The 14442-nt window shown below is 43.3% G+C and overlaps 1 protein-coding gene across 1 annotated transcript; it reads left to right on the top strand.

Moving 5' to 3' along the window:
• The first annotated feature begins 774 nt into the window (after window positions 1-774).
• On the top strand, window positions 775-12471 carry LOC128441774 (transcription initiation factor TFIID subunit 4). Its single transcript, XM_053423859.1, has 15 exons — window positions 775-1812; window positions 3124-3278; window positions 4091-4213; window positions 4912-5064; window positions 5217-5339; window positions 5617-5706; window positions 6556-6780; window positions 6883-7006; window positions 7409-7526; window positions 9099-9268; window positions 9361-9491; window positions 9611-9736; window positions 9952-10008; window positions 10096-10215; window positions 10314-12471. Exons 1-15 carry the CDS (start codon window positions 1173-1175, stop codon window positions 10479-10481), a joined length of 2523 nt encoding a protein of 840 aa, XP_053279834.1. The 5' UTR covers window positions 775-1172; the 3' UTR covers window positions 10482-12471.
• Window positions 12472-14442: the final 1971 nt, after the last annotated feature.

The raw sequence follows: 14442 nt of genomic DNA, 5'->3' as shown, positions 1-14442 counted from the left end.
AGATAGATAGATAGATAGATAGATAGATAGATAGATAGATAGATAGATAGATGTACTTTATTGATCCCAAATTGGGACAGATGACTAAATACAAAAGATGGCAAAAAGAGGCAAGTGTGCAAAATTGCAGTAGTTGTTTGCAAAGGTATAAGTAGCAACATGATTCGCATAAATCAATATGAATATAAGATGTGCAAACAAATTAATTCACAGCTATAGCAGTAGTAGTCAGAGAGTTCTGGTTTGGACAGAAACTATAGGGCTCATAGTTTTAAGAGTTCACCTTTTGACAGATGTGAGGAACTTTACTTTGCACATGTCTTTAGTGTTGACTTACAACTTATTTCACAATCATTCCCCTGGTGCTTATAGTTTTTTATTTATATTTGCACTTGCACCGCAGCCAATTGTTTATATGTAAACCTGCTCTGCAATATATATAATTCTGATGCTTGTCTGGAGAAGATAGCAAGAAAGCAGCCATTTTGAGTCCTCTGGGATCCGGTCAGTGAAAGCTTGATGCTTGGATTCTGTGTGCAGCTCTGCAGGGACATGTTGCACTGAGCAGAAAGTTTGTCAGAGAGTTTCCTCCGAGGGATGAAGTACCATCAGGTGCAGCTCTGTGACGAGAAGCTTGTTTCCCCCTGGTTCTCCCCCACACTGCAGGCTTTATCTCCCTGCACGAACCAATCACCGCGCCCCACGGAGCCGCGTCACCAAGGCCGCAGCCAATCGTCGCACGCGTCCGGCGGAGTCGAGCGTAGACGGGGGTCAAAGATGGCGGCGGGCTGCGAGTCACTGGCTGATGTGTTTACTCGGCGGAGAGCTGCGCGGAAAAGTAGCGAGCGGTGCGAACGCGTCTCGGGAGTGCGAGCTAGCGGGAGCACGTCACCTCCACGCGACAGTCAGGGTCCAGTCTGCGGGCGAAACGCGTCCGAAACTCAGCTGTAGGTAGAGATTGAAGCGTCCAGGGCGGCGGAAGATGGGACTTTCTCAACTAGAACTCGCTGAAGCGGGGGAGATATCTACCCGCTCCGGTTAGCTTAACATTAGCTTGTTTTTGGTTGCTGGATCTAACTTGTTTCCCGAGTTGTTTTGGACACCCCCTCCCCGTGGTACAGGAGTGCGTTGAGTTGTGACGGGCGGTGAAGGGGGGTCCCACGTTTTCGAGCATGGATGGGACCCCATCACCGGCGGGACCGAGCGTTACGCCCGCGCAGAGTCAGCCCCCGTCGGCGGCGGCCAGCGGAGTCGTCGGGGTCTTCTCCGATGGAGCAGATGGGAAACCTGCAGCTGCCGGTGTTGAAACTCTGAATGGAGGCACCGTGGTGGTGAAGTGTCACGTCCCCGCCAGCAGCCCTCAGGCAGCTGTCACGCGTGTAAACAACGGACCTGTGTCTGCGGCATCCGGTGCCATTATCCGGAATACTTCTTCCCCCGTGACCTCCCCTGTAATCCCCCCTCAGCCCATCGTGAAAACTGCCCCCACGGTCACGCTTGTGAGGCCGCCTATGCAAATTCCCAGTAACGCCGCGCAGAGCGGAGGGAACCCCGCTCCAGCTGCGACGGCACCGGCCGGATGTGTTGTCAACAAGTGGGACTCCACAAAGATCGTGATGCAGACTTCTGCTGCCACGACGGGCTCGATCGTGAGGAGCCCGACTGTTCTGCAGAACCCGAGGAACTCGGTGCAGATGGCGGCCGCTCCTAATCCCGGGGTAGTACGAGCCATTGCTCCGCAGGTGTTGGCCCCTCGACTCACTCAGCCCCAGGCAAATGCCCCAAACATCCAAAACATCCAGCTCCCTCCAGGTAAAGTAGTAACCACCTTAATGGCATGAATGGTTTCTCCAACAGGTTAGACAGGATTTACTATGTCTACTTCTCCTGTGAGTCCACTGGTATCAACATCATAACTACTCCCCCTGCCCACAGCGGTCCAGACATGGTGTGGTCCTCTTGAACTCATCAGAACTCAACCAGTCACATGGTTCCCCCCTTTATCTAAACTCAGTGTCTCCTCAGCTTTCCACTCATGGAGCTCACAACTGTTGCATCACTGCTGCTCACAGCTCTGCAGCTCTCCTAAATCCTGGAGGAGAAAGGAGAAGTTAGGAGCCAGCTCTACTTCTCCTGTGACACAGGGACCACTGGCATCAACATCATACTGCTCCCCTGCCCACAGCAGTCTAGATATAGCGTGGTCCTCATGACATCATCAAAATGTACCCAGTCACATGATTTCCCTTTTTCTCAGTGTCTCAGTTTGTCCTGCGTCCTCTCATGTTGCCCACAAATGTTGCTTCACTCATTGTGGTCTCGCGCTGCCTCGGTAAAACAGTTAATAACCCTACAAACCTGCACATTTTAGTCCATCATCGTCTGCCTGCTGCCCACAGCTCTGCAGCTCTCCTAAATCCTGGAGGAGAAAGGATTAATAATGATTTGACTCTTTTTACCTCTGGGTCATGAAGGGTAAATGCACAAGTGACAAAATGCCCCAAATATCCAAAACATCCAGCTTCCCAGAGGTAAAGTAAAAACCACTTTAAGAGGATTAATAGTTTTCTCCAACAAGTTAGACAGGATTGACTCTTTGGGCTGCGAGCAGCAACAACATAATCAGATATCGTTATAGAATTATCTGATTTTCTTCTAGGGCCACAAGCAGCTGATTAGAAATGTGCAAAGTACTAATTGCAGACTTGATTAAGAGCCCTGCAATACATTGATTATTACAACTTTGTCTTGTCAGAGACAACCTCAAGCTGTTCTCATATGAACAGCTATTTACTGCATAACTATTTGGTATAAGGAAGTATTATGGTCTGTGAATGGAAATCAGCTCTTTGTTGGAGACCAGTGTATAGAGCCGTCCCAACCAGAGGATGACTGATCTGACTCAAACAAACCACAACATCATTAAACAACAACTTTTAAAGACCTGTCTCTGTCGGCAACTTCTTGAAGTCTCTGTACATATGATCAGGGGTAATGCATCAATACACCTTCAGATGAATAATTCATAAAGCCAGGTGTCAGACACTCCTTACATACGCTCATACAGTATATTGATGAGACTGATCAGACCATCTTAACCCCCCTGACGTTTGTCTCTTGCAGGCATGGTCCTGGTTCGGAGTGAGAGTGGACAACTGCTGATGATTCACCAGCAGACCTTGGCTCAGATGCAGGCTCAGTCGCAGTCCCAAAGCGCCATGACGCCACGACCTGCGGCCCCCACAAGCACTCCACCTGTCCAGCTCACTTCTCTACAGGTAACAGCTGAACACATGGCTGCAGTCACACAACACAACATGTGACTCATACCCGTTAGGTAGTGATGCACTGATCTGATTCACTGGATCAGTATTTATGTACATCATAACCCTGAAACAGGAACTTTAAGTGTAGAAATAATAAAAGAAATATCTTTTAGTTTGGTAATGATCGTACTAATCATCACCATTTAGATCTGTTCTCTGTCTTAACCGATATCCTGAGTTTAGGTATCATTCAAGCCTCCCATCACAGTGACAATGTTCAGAGTCACAATAATGAACACACTTTGAGTTGTCATCCTGCAAATGTTTCGATGTCATAATTTAGACACACTTTGTTACATCATGTACAATTTGACTGTCGGATAGAAAATAAAAAATCAACCAAATGTGTTTTTCTTGTGCTAGAACTTGTAAACAAAGACGCCTGGTTCATTTGATGCATTTCACTTTGCAGTCTGATTTCATTATATTTTGACAGATGGTTTCACATGCACGCTCTGGCTGAACGGTAAAGGAGCAATCAAAATGAACAGGCTTTATTTAGCATACGTGGAGTTCTGCATCCAATGTTAAATTGAGTTAAGGAACTGAAAGAAATCATAAAAAAAAGATAACTCGGGGGTAAAATTGCTACAACTGCTTCAAATAATTGACTGAAAAAACCCCAGAGTTATTTCTTTGCAACTGAAGTGAAAGGCAGCCTATACAAAGTGCAATTATGTAAAAAGGTAAATCCATAGTGGTGCACTGTTATTTAAATTGTGTACGACAATATATATCCCCTCATATCTCCTGCTGTTCTCCAGGCTCCAGGCGCGGCGTCGCTGCTGACTCGTTCCGTGGCCCCCACCACTATCATTAAACAAGGTGCCACAGCCCAGACCACTGTGACGCCCACCACCAAACTGCAGAGGCCACCCGTACTGCAGGTAAAGCCGCCACAATGTAATTACCTGTGTAGAAGTGAAAGCAAACCTCTGAGATCTCCTGCTGATTGGCTTTATGCTGCACTTTTGGCAACATCAGTAATTGCTCCCCTAGCCTCTGCTGCCCACATCAGTCTAGACATGGCGTGGTCCTCATGACCTCATCCAAACTCAACTAGTTACCTAAGATTAAAAAGTTTATTACTCTTTTTTTTACCTTTTGATGGAGGAATAATGCATTTTCAAGTTAAAGTTAAATAGATTTCCTTAATGAATTGGAATGCGTGATTAAACAAAATATATGTGTTGCTCCGTTATCAACTTGTTTTGCCTAATAACTGCAATGAAAGGCTGGGTGTATGTCGAGGCTTGAAGATCTGGCCTTTTTGTCTGCCTACTGTTAAAAATTAATCTTTTTTTTTCTCTTCGATTCCATGGAAATTCCTTTTTAAAGGTTTATACACTTTTCACTGAAACGTTATTAGTTTTCATTGTCTGATTTGCACATCCCATTGTTGTTGGCTCAATTGTATTGTAGGGATGGAAGAGGAGAACTGTAAAGCTCCAACGAATGAATGTTGTATACAAAAGACAAACATCTATCTCTTTCCTGGAAGAATAAAATTGACGGACATGTTATTCTGACCTTTATCATTTTCCTGATTCTCATCTCATGGCTGCATATTCACTGATTCAAACAGAACACCATCATGCTGGGAGGAACGGCCGCCACCCCGGGTCAGCCGCTAGGAACGTCCACCACTGTACAGCCTGGATCTGCCGCAACAACTGTGACACAGAGGGCCGGGCCCCTCAGGGCCCCTGGGGCCTCCACTCCAATAGCTATCACAGCTGTAAGAGAGAAGTTCTAAGCTTGAAAATTACATAATGAGCCACACAGATATGTAATTTTCTAGTGTTTTGTGTTGTGCTCTATATTTCTACTGTAAATGAAATGTGTGTGTGTGTGGTTAAGAAAAATTCAGTTTGTTTGTGTGTTTTGCAGGAGACACTTGAGAATGTGAAGAAGTGTAGGAACTTTTTGTCCACGCTGATCAAGCTGGCATCCAGTGGAAAACAGTCCTCTGAGACCACAGCCAGTGTCAAGGAGCTGGTCAAACAACTGCTGGTAAAGTTTTTATTCTTCTTTTTTCTCATCATGTCCTTCATCTCTTTCTCTCACCATCTCTGGTCCCTACGACTTTAGTGTTTGTTGTTTCAAACAAACATAGTTGTTATTCCCCTTTTCCTGCACCCATTTTGTTAATAAAGCAAATGCACTTGCCCCTACCTGAGCACCAATGGGTGTGTTGCTCATCCTCTCTCGTTATTCCTTTGTTCTGTTTTTCCTTAACCCTCAAACTCGTTTCTGTTCTTATTCATCTTCTCCTTCTATTGTACAACAGGAAGCAAAGATAGAGCCTGAAGATTTCACCAGTAGATTATACAAAGAGCTGAACTCGTCGCCCCAGCCGTACCTTGTGCCTTTCCTGAAGGTGAGATCAACAACACACTCGCAGATAGAACAGCTAGTTCGGCATGTTATGCTTCTAGTCCTCTTTTCATCAGTCCACCTGCACATGAAGGCTGTGCCCTGCGTGACAGACAAAATCTGCATTCACACATCCACTTCAACCCTGAACCTTTCTATACATTACCTGGAGGAGCTGTATGTTTGAATCCGTTGAACTGGATGTTAAACGGACTCCTCTTCCAGCTCCCTAGTACAAAGTCTGTCTAATTTCTCATGTCCAAGCCAATGTGCAAACAGATAAAGTGACAAAACTGGCAATTGGTAGAATGCAAATACGATGCAATGGTCGATTGATTGATTTAGTATTTCAAACATGGTCCCAAGATGTCATGACCAAAACATACGTAAAAAAGGATCCTAAATCATTTAAAAAGAACTAATCCACAAACAAAATAATCTTAAAATCCTAAAAGGTACCACTACATCCAAAAATTTGGAAATAGTAATATTATTGTGCCAATGCAAAAGTATCTAAAGTAAAAAGTCAAATAAATATAAAAACCCATTACTCCTGCCTGCTGGATCAGCAATGGGAAATCCTGCTAAGCCTTCCTCATTACAAATGGCTCCGTCACTCTTTTGCCAGTGGAATGTTCAGTGTCTTATTTAAAACAGAACTAGAGAAAGACAAAGTGCAACATAAACATTTCCTCTAAATTCTCTCTCTTCTTTTTGTTTCCAGTACATTGTTTAATAGTCTGCGCCATTTATCTTGAACTGCTGTTTCTTTGCAAATGTATCCTGTGTGGATTAGAGTGGACGTCATTAAACTACTGTTTATTTATTCCGTCTGTCCTCTGTCCTCCTGCAGAGAAGTCTCCCTGCACTGCGCCAGTTGACCCCAGACTCAGAGGCCTTCATTCGGCAGAGCCTGCTGCCGCAGCCCAGCACTCAGCCCGCTGCCACATCCTCCAAGGCCCTCACCGCTGTGGTGATGCGACCTCCACTCTCCACCGCCACCACTGTAGCCACCAGCTCCACCGCGCCCAAAAACACAGTCGTGAGCCTCACTCAGACGCCTCAGAAAACAGGACTGGTAATATGTCTGTTTAGTATCTGAATTCAGCGATGGACACGCAAATAGTAAATAAAGTGTAAAAGTTTATACTTCTGTTTTTGTTATTGTGTCTCGCCACAGCAACAGGGGACTATAGTGAGGCCACAGGTGACGGGGGCTCAGTCTCCAATGGTGACACTCCGAGGTCAGCCTCACAGCCGCATCATCGTGGGCCAGCCGCAGGTCGTCAAACAGCTGCAGACAGGTGTGACACTCTCTTACTCTTTTCTTTTTTTTTCTGTCTTGCGGGATGTAAAATCAGTGCCAATGAATGTGACCACTATTTTCTTTATTAGGTGTATTATTCAGTCTCCAGTGAGAATCGGTGGTGAGATTTAGATGCTAAAAAAAATTAATTAAAGTCACTGAATAACAGCCAATATAAACTTTGATTCACCCCTTTACTATGTTCCATTCAGTAGGGCTGCCACCATGTGGATACTGTCTGTAACTGCAAGACAAAATCCTTGGACAAAGATGTCAAATACACAATCTGAAATCATTATTCTATTCATGTTACAATGCATTTTTTAAAAACAATTTTAACTGCGACTACATTTTCTTACTGACAGCAGCAAAACTCTGACCCTTCCTCTGTCTGTGTTAGTTCCAGCTGTGAGGCCCATGTTTGCTCCGGGGGCCAAAGGAGTGCAGGTGGTCAGTCAGAGCCTTCTCACTGCCGCTCAGAGGAACAAGCTGATGGAAGCAGGAGCAGGAGCCTTCAGGTTTGTCACACATTCAGTTAAATGATTATTAAACATTGGTCTCCAGTATCATATTTTCACTATCTCACATCCTTAAAAGCAATTGAGAAAATGCTTAATGTTCTTTTCATATATTTGATCATGGAACAGGGGTTAACTAATGCAAACGTGTGACTTATACCTGGAATAATTAGTTTATTAGTTTACCAAGCAACAGAAAAGTAAGCATTTCACTTTTTCACTTTTTCAGTCATTTTAATTAATTCACCACTTCTAGCTCATAGATGATTTGCAGCTGGACTTACTTACGCGATGCTAAAATAATCATAAAAAACCTGTCCCCCCCCCCCCCCCCCCCACCCCTACTTGCTGACATTCTATGTCCCAAACAATAAGTGGTTTAATTAAAAATTGCCGCGTATTGATTCACCAGAAGTCAGACAGCGAAATCCTGCTTTAAATCAGGACCATACGCTTCTATGCTTTCAGTTTTTATTTATTGGAACATGAACTCATCAGTGTCCCCTCACATCCCCAAATTTATCGCTCATTCAACAGTGCAGCTGTAAATACTTAAGTAGACTATTGTGTGATGTAAATGAGTCAGACATGCACTTTAAAACTCTTTGATTCGAGCGTGCCTGGGTTTATTGTCCTTGTGTTTGTCTCTATTTGACCACCCTTGTGTTTGTTGACACATTTGCTAATTAATGCAGTAATTATGTGAATTAATGACCTCGTAAGCATCAGTGGTTTTGTGTAATACATCATGGTCGTTACTCCTCCCTGTCGAGACCAAGTGAACTAACTGTATCTCGGCTTTTTTACAAAGATAGAGTACAGCTTCAATGAGTAGAAATGAGTCAGCAGACAATAATGGGTACATTAGATTGTACAGGTGTAGCTCAAAGACGGGTTTATACTGTCACACAAATATGTGGCTCTGTGATGTGATAGTTTCGGCTCTGCTCTGTTTTAACAGTTTGCCTGATCAAACTGCAGAATCATAGTTGTGATAAAACAAACAAAGATTGATTTCTCTGAAAACTGCGTGTTTGGATATACTGGCGAGGAAGTAGGACGCGTCGGCACAGGCAGTTTTAATCTGCCGAGACAAATCAGAGTTAACTGCTGCATGTGTCTGAAAGATGTATTCTTTCAATTACTCTTCTCACCAGACGCCTGCTGTTATTTGCTTTCTGTTGTTTATGAACCCCGGGATGTGCAAGAAGAGATTTACTCACGTGTTGTAACAAATATGTCCGCTCCTCCGTTTTATGTGAGAAATGAGATGGTCTTAAATTGATCCAGTCTTTCTTTCTTTTATTCCATTGTTCTCGATTTCTCTAAATATTATACTTTGTCCAATGTAATTCTTCAACTAGGACTTGGGAGCACCAGGCTTTGATTTTTGGAATCCTGAAAGTATAGTGGCTTCAATAAATATTTGCTTTTTGCTTTTATATATGAGCTTTATTGATCCTTTCAGCATTGATTACTAATAACAAATGCTCACAGATGAAAAAGGAGATATACATTTTAAGCCACGTGCTCGAGTTGCTGCTCATCGCATCACTCTCCGTTCTCTTCCAGGGACGATGATGATATCAACGACGTGGCGTCCATGGCAGGAGTCAACCTGTCGGAGGAGAGTGCCCGTATCTTAGCAACCAACTCTGACCTTGTGGGTGCGGTGACTCGCTCCTGCAAGGACGAGGCCTTTCTCTCCACCGCCCCGCTCACCCGGAGAGCTCTCGAGATCGGTGAGACACACAAACCGAGGAGTTGAAGAGTGATTCTGTCTCATTCTGCTCGAATCTTAATCCACCTCCCCCCCTCCATCTCATTGTGACAGCTAAGAAGTTTGGTGTCAGTGAGTTGGGCTCAGATGTGATCAACTTCATCTCCCACGCTACGCAGCAGCGCCTGCAGAGCCTGCTGGAGAAGGTGTCCCTCGTGGCGCAGCAGAAGAACGTAACATTCAAGGTGACGGTTGATTACCATCTATTTTAAGTGAGAGTTGCCATTTACTCTGCTTCAGCTTCTCACATCGCGTCTTTCCGTTCCTCCTCCTCGCTGTGTCTTTATATAAATCTAACCTTCAGGAGGATGAGCGGCACGTGCAAGTCAGCGACGTGCGAACCCAGCTCCGGTACTTCGAGCAGCTGGATCAGCTGGAGAAGCAGAGGAAGGAGGAGCAGGAGAGAGAGATCCTCTTGAAGGCTGCCAAGGTAAGATTCTATCTATAGCAGATCTATACGATTCTGTCATAACTGCTTAGAGAAGGCGAGTGAGTGATCTCAGGTCAGTGTCATTAATATACATGTTCCTCGGCTGCGAGAGAGCAGATATGCTAACGATGAGTGAGCAGATGAATAAAACAATTGATTGAATAAATTGAACATATCCATCTTGAAATATTAACGTGTCCTCTGCATCGCCGCAGTCTCGGTCACGACAAGAGGACCCCGAGCAGCTGAGACTTAAACAAAAGGCCAAAGAGGTAAATATATGCTACCGTAAGTGACTGTAAGATTGTATTCTGATGAGTTGGACTGTGCGACTGATCCGAGTGCGATTGGTCCTCCAGATGCAGCAGCAGGAGCTGGCTCAGATCCGGCAGAGAGAAGCCAACCTCACGGCGCTGGCAGCCATCGGCCCAAGGAAAAAACAAAAGATGTACTCTCCTGTTCGAGGTGCCAGTGCAGAGGTGAGGAACAGGGAAGCATTTAATGCAGACAGGTTGGTTTTTTTCAAATTCACAAAAGAGCTCATTAAACTTGTGTTTGGTCCATTTCCACCTTCCAGGGCTCCGGGTCAGGGGCCTGCCAGCCCGCGGGCTCCGGTGGAGGCGGCTCCAGACAGTTTATGCGACAGCGCATCACCAGAGTCAACCTCAGGGACCTGCTCTTCTGCCTGGAGAATGAAAGAGGGACCAGTCACTCACACCTACTCTATAAAGGCTTCCTCAAATAGCACCCGCATTAGAGTGACGAGTCGAACTCCGTGGCATTAAGGAAGCAGAGTTGACTGTCAGCTCAGACCCTCTCTGCTGGTACTTTGATCACCCTCCGCAGAATGTGGAGACGCGTGTGTCTGTGGGAAGTGAATTATCTGGAACGCCGAGGAGACGTCAACTTTCAAAAGCCTCTTCAGCTCTCAGCCCTTTTGTGTTTTCAGCACAGCGATGGAGCAAATATTGAAACTTGGCCCTGATTTCAGCGGGAGCCTCTCAGCTCGCTTTGCTCTTCAGAGACCAGTTGCACTCAGCCGCTCTTCCCTCATGCACTGCCTCATGCTGCACAGGAGGAGAAAAAGAAAAAAGTATTTTACCGAACTGAGCTCTTCAGATTTGAAAGCCTTGTCAGTGTCACTGCACTGACGTCTGGGTAGAAATGAATAAGTGGTTCCATTTGAGATTAACGTGCAACATTCAGCTGCAGCACGATATCACTAAGCTGCAGTAATTCAAACTTTCTCGACCACGACGACATAAACACTCTGTTTATTTACATTTTTTTTAACAGAGGTTTTAATTTATCGCACGTTTATACCTTGTGTTTAGTTTTTTTCAGTTTTATTGCCTGTGGATTGTTTCACACAGACTTTTTTTAACCCCTCATGTCTTTTGCTGAGTTGCCTTGTTCAAATGAAGCCATATGAATTAGACTGTCGTTCAGATCATGTATCTTCATCTCTCCATCAGCTCGTTCCAGATTTGTCGGATGCATTCTTTATTTTGTTGTTTTCTTTTTCTTTTGTGTGTGTCTTTGCTTGATTGAAAACCGAAATAATAATGTATATCATGCGTCGTGCAGCAGTTTAATCACACACGGTTACACATGGTGTAATCACAAGGTGTTGATATCTGTTGGTATTTGAATTGCGGTGTTTTCACTGTGGGAGATCGTGATTGTTTTTTTTATTATTATTATTTAGATTCCAGCACAGTTACAACAATGTTTACTTATCATCCCTGCTGATCATTTCCGAAGCCACCATACTGAGTTTTCAGTTTTCCCCCCTACAGCCTTTTTCCATTCATTTCTTAAGTGATTGCAGACAATTAAACTTTCTGTTTTTAATATCCTGGTGCCATTTATTTATAGAAGATCCAAGAATAATGAACGGTGCACTTTATGAAAATAATACTGAGGATTTGGGTGTGTATGCTTATTCGAAAACTAATAATCAGAACTGTAAACCAATATTCCTGCCTTTTTTATAAATGTCACACAAAGAAATTAAAATCAAAATGTTACAATGTTAAGGTAACTTTTGGCTAAAGTGTATCGGGGCAGGATATTAACTCAATTCAGTTCTTTTCTGTTTGTACCATTGGAAATATATTAGACTTTGGTTAATGTTACCTAATAAAATCATGTATGGTGGAATCTGAAAGTGATTTCAAGTTTCCACACTGTGTAGCTCGTGATATAATATGAAATTTAAGAAATGGAGTATAGATAAATCCCAGTAACATACTTTTGATTGCAATCCCTTTTAAGTGAATCCCACATTTTTCAGTGAAGCTGGAGCATCTTCATTTTCATATTTGATTGGATGACGGAGGTCACGTCGGGTGAAACAGGAGAACTGCACTTTGACACATCAGTTTTCTAAGGACATAAACTCAATAACTTTCTATATTTCTAGCGCACATAATTCTAATAATAATTTTGGGACTTTATACCTTTTGTTGTTTAACAACAGTGTTTATGGGCAGATTTTATTAGTGTATATACTTCAGTTTGCTATTTGTAGATTTATCAGTTGCTAACTTTACAATGAGAGGATTTGGAGAGTTTTAATACACGTTCATTTGTCGAATCAGACGAATAAATGATGCTCTGTTGCCAATATCATGTAAATTTTGCACAGCCACTTGTTTATATGTAAATATCTGATTTGCAATTTTTTAATGGATTGAGAGATAATGATCTCTATTAAAAAAGAAATATCTTTATCTTGAGTGTCGTGATTATTGATGACATCATTGTGTTCACTCACACATTGGGCTTAGTTTTCTATGTCATGGCCGCACTGTCAATCCTAATTTATCTTATCTACCATTTTAAAATCTGAATTATCCCAATAGCAATTCCCCGCATATTCGTATTGTTTGTTGGCGTCTTATCATTTAATTTCTTCAAGCTGTTCTATCAGATCAGATCTTATCATACATCTGAGAGGTCGATTTTAATTGGTCACTGCCTCCAAACGCAGACATTTCCAGTTGCATTGTGAATCCTTTAAAAATCCAAAATGAACAATCAGTCATTTTATAAATACTTCAGCCCAGCTCTGTTTGAAGCAGAGGAATTTGGCAGCACTCCAGCTCATCAGTGCACGAAACACGATCATTTCAAGGATTCCATTCTTCCCTAAGTGCTTAAAAATATATTCTTTATGTCCTACAACGATCATCTCTGACGGAGTTTGTGCGCTCCATGATAACTACATCTCCAAAACGCCAGAGAAAGAGAAACGCTGCGTCATAACAGACTCATTAGTGGCTGCACAAATTGCCAAAATGCAACCTCTTGCACACACTCCTCGAGAAACTCCCCGTTTAATATCCTCCTCTATTAAAACCTATTCAGCAGCACTGCACAGGGAGCGAGATGAGGCCAAGTCCTCAAAATAAAAAATAATTAGGAGTCCATTACTGCTGAATGAAACAATACATTACGAATGAATCTCCCTCCTTAACCTTGAAACATAATCAAAAGATGTTTCTTTGTACAAATAAACAAGATTTGTATCCTTCTACTTCAGTATTTCTGTTTTTCTACCACAGATTAAACTGTAATCTTTAGTTTTTTTCATGCATGGTGTTCCGTCAGATGATTAAAGTTTAGCTGAACTCACTCGGGGCACTTTTAATCACTGTAAATTTATTTTATGCCTCTTGAATTTATACCTCGCTGACGAAATAGGGCCTAAATCACCGGGACCTTTGTCTTATCATGTTCACAGAAAGAGGCAGTAAAAGTCACATTTGTATGAGTGGTGGGAGTGAGGGGGGGAAGCTGCTCATGGGGTAATAGTTACAAAATCCCCTCATTATTCACTCTGAGGTGTTTCTTTATGGATATGGGAGATTTTAAAGTGATCTACAGCACAGTGGGGAGACATGATGAGCATTTTCACATTCCTTCTTCTTCATCTTAGGTTCCCTCTATAGGTTGTTTTCACCCGTCTCATGGTTTGTTTGCTTTTTAAAACAGGATTACGCAAAAAATTGAAATAACTTTTGTGAAACTAGACGAATGAGACTTGGGCCAAGAAAGACCCCTTCAAATATGGATCCAGACAGAGGGGTCATATCTAGGGAACTAATATCAATGAGCATTTTGTGCAGTACCATAAATTTAAAGGGACCATTCGGCCTCTGAGAAGTTTTGGTTTCTGATTGTAGTGTGAACATTTTTGGTGTGAAAATCTCATTCATCACTGACTGGTTTGTGGTCGCTGACTGGAACACACAGATCTGAAGAAGAGTCGTGCCTGATGTGGGAGTCGGGCTGGCTCCACAGGGGGGCACTGCTGCACCACCTGGCAACCACACTCCAGAGTTCAGAACGAGGCATCTGCTGTCAAAGGCCTGCGTGACCTGGGTCCATAGAAATCACATGTTGCCATATGTAAGAGCTGGGAGAAAAAGTTTCACCAGCAAAAGTAATTTCTTTTTAATGCACACGATGAAAAACAGTAACTTTTGTTTCTAAGGAAACCAGCTGCAACCTGATTCTGTGCGAGTTCTGACTTCTTGACGTCTGTTTCATGGAGGATCTGAGAACACACACACACACACACACACATACACACACACACACACACAGACACACACACACACACAAAGGCAGATGGACATCTCCGTTAAGGATCACACCAATGCACTTCCATCTCTTCCCTCCTATTCGGTGGATTTGAG

This window comes from Pleuronectes platessa, chromosome 6 (genome assembly GCF_947347685.1).
Source record: "Pleuronectes platessa chromosome 6, fPlePla1.1, whole genome shotgun sequence".
In the NCBI taxonomy this organism is placed as follows: Eukaryota; Metazoa; Chordata; class Actinopteri; order Pleuronectiformes; family Pleuronectidae; genus Pleuronectes; species Pleuronectes platessa.
The sequence above is the reverse complement of the archived record's forward strand: the minus strand, read 5'-3'. Positions and strand labels throughout refer to the sequence as shown.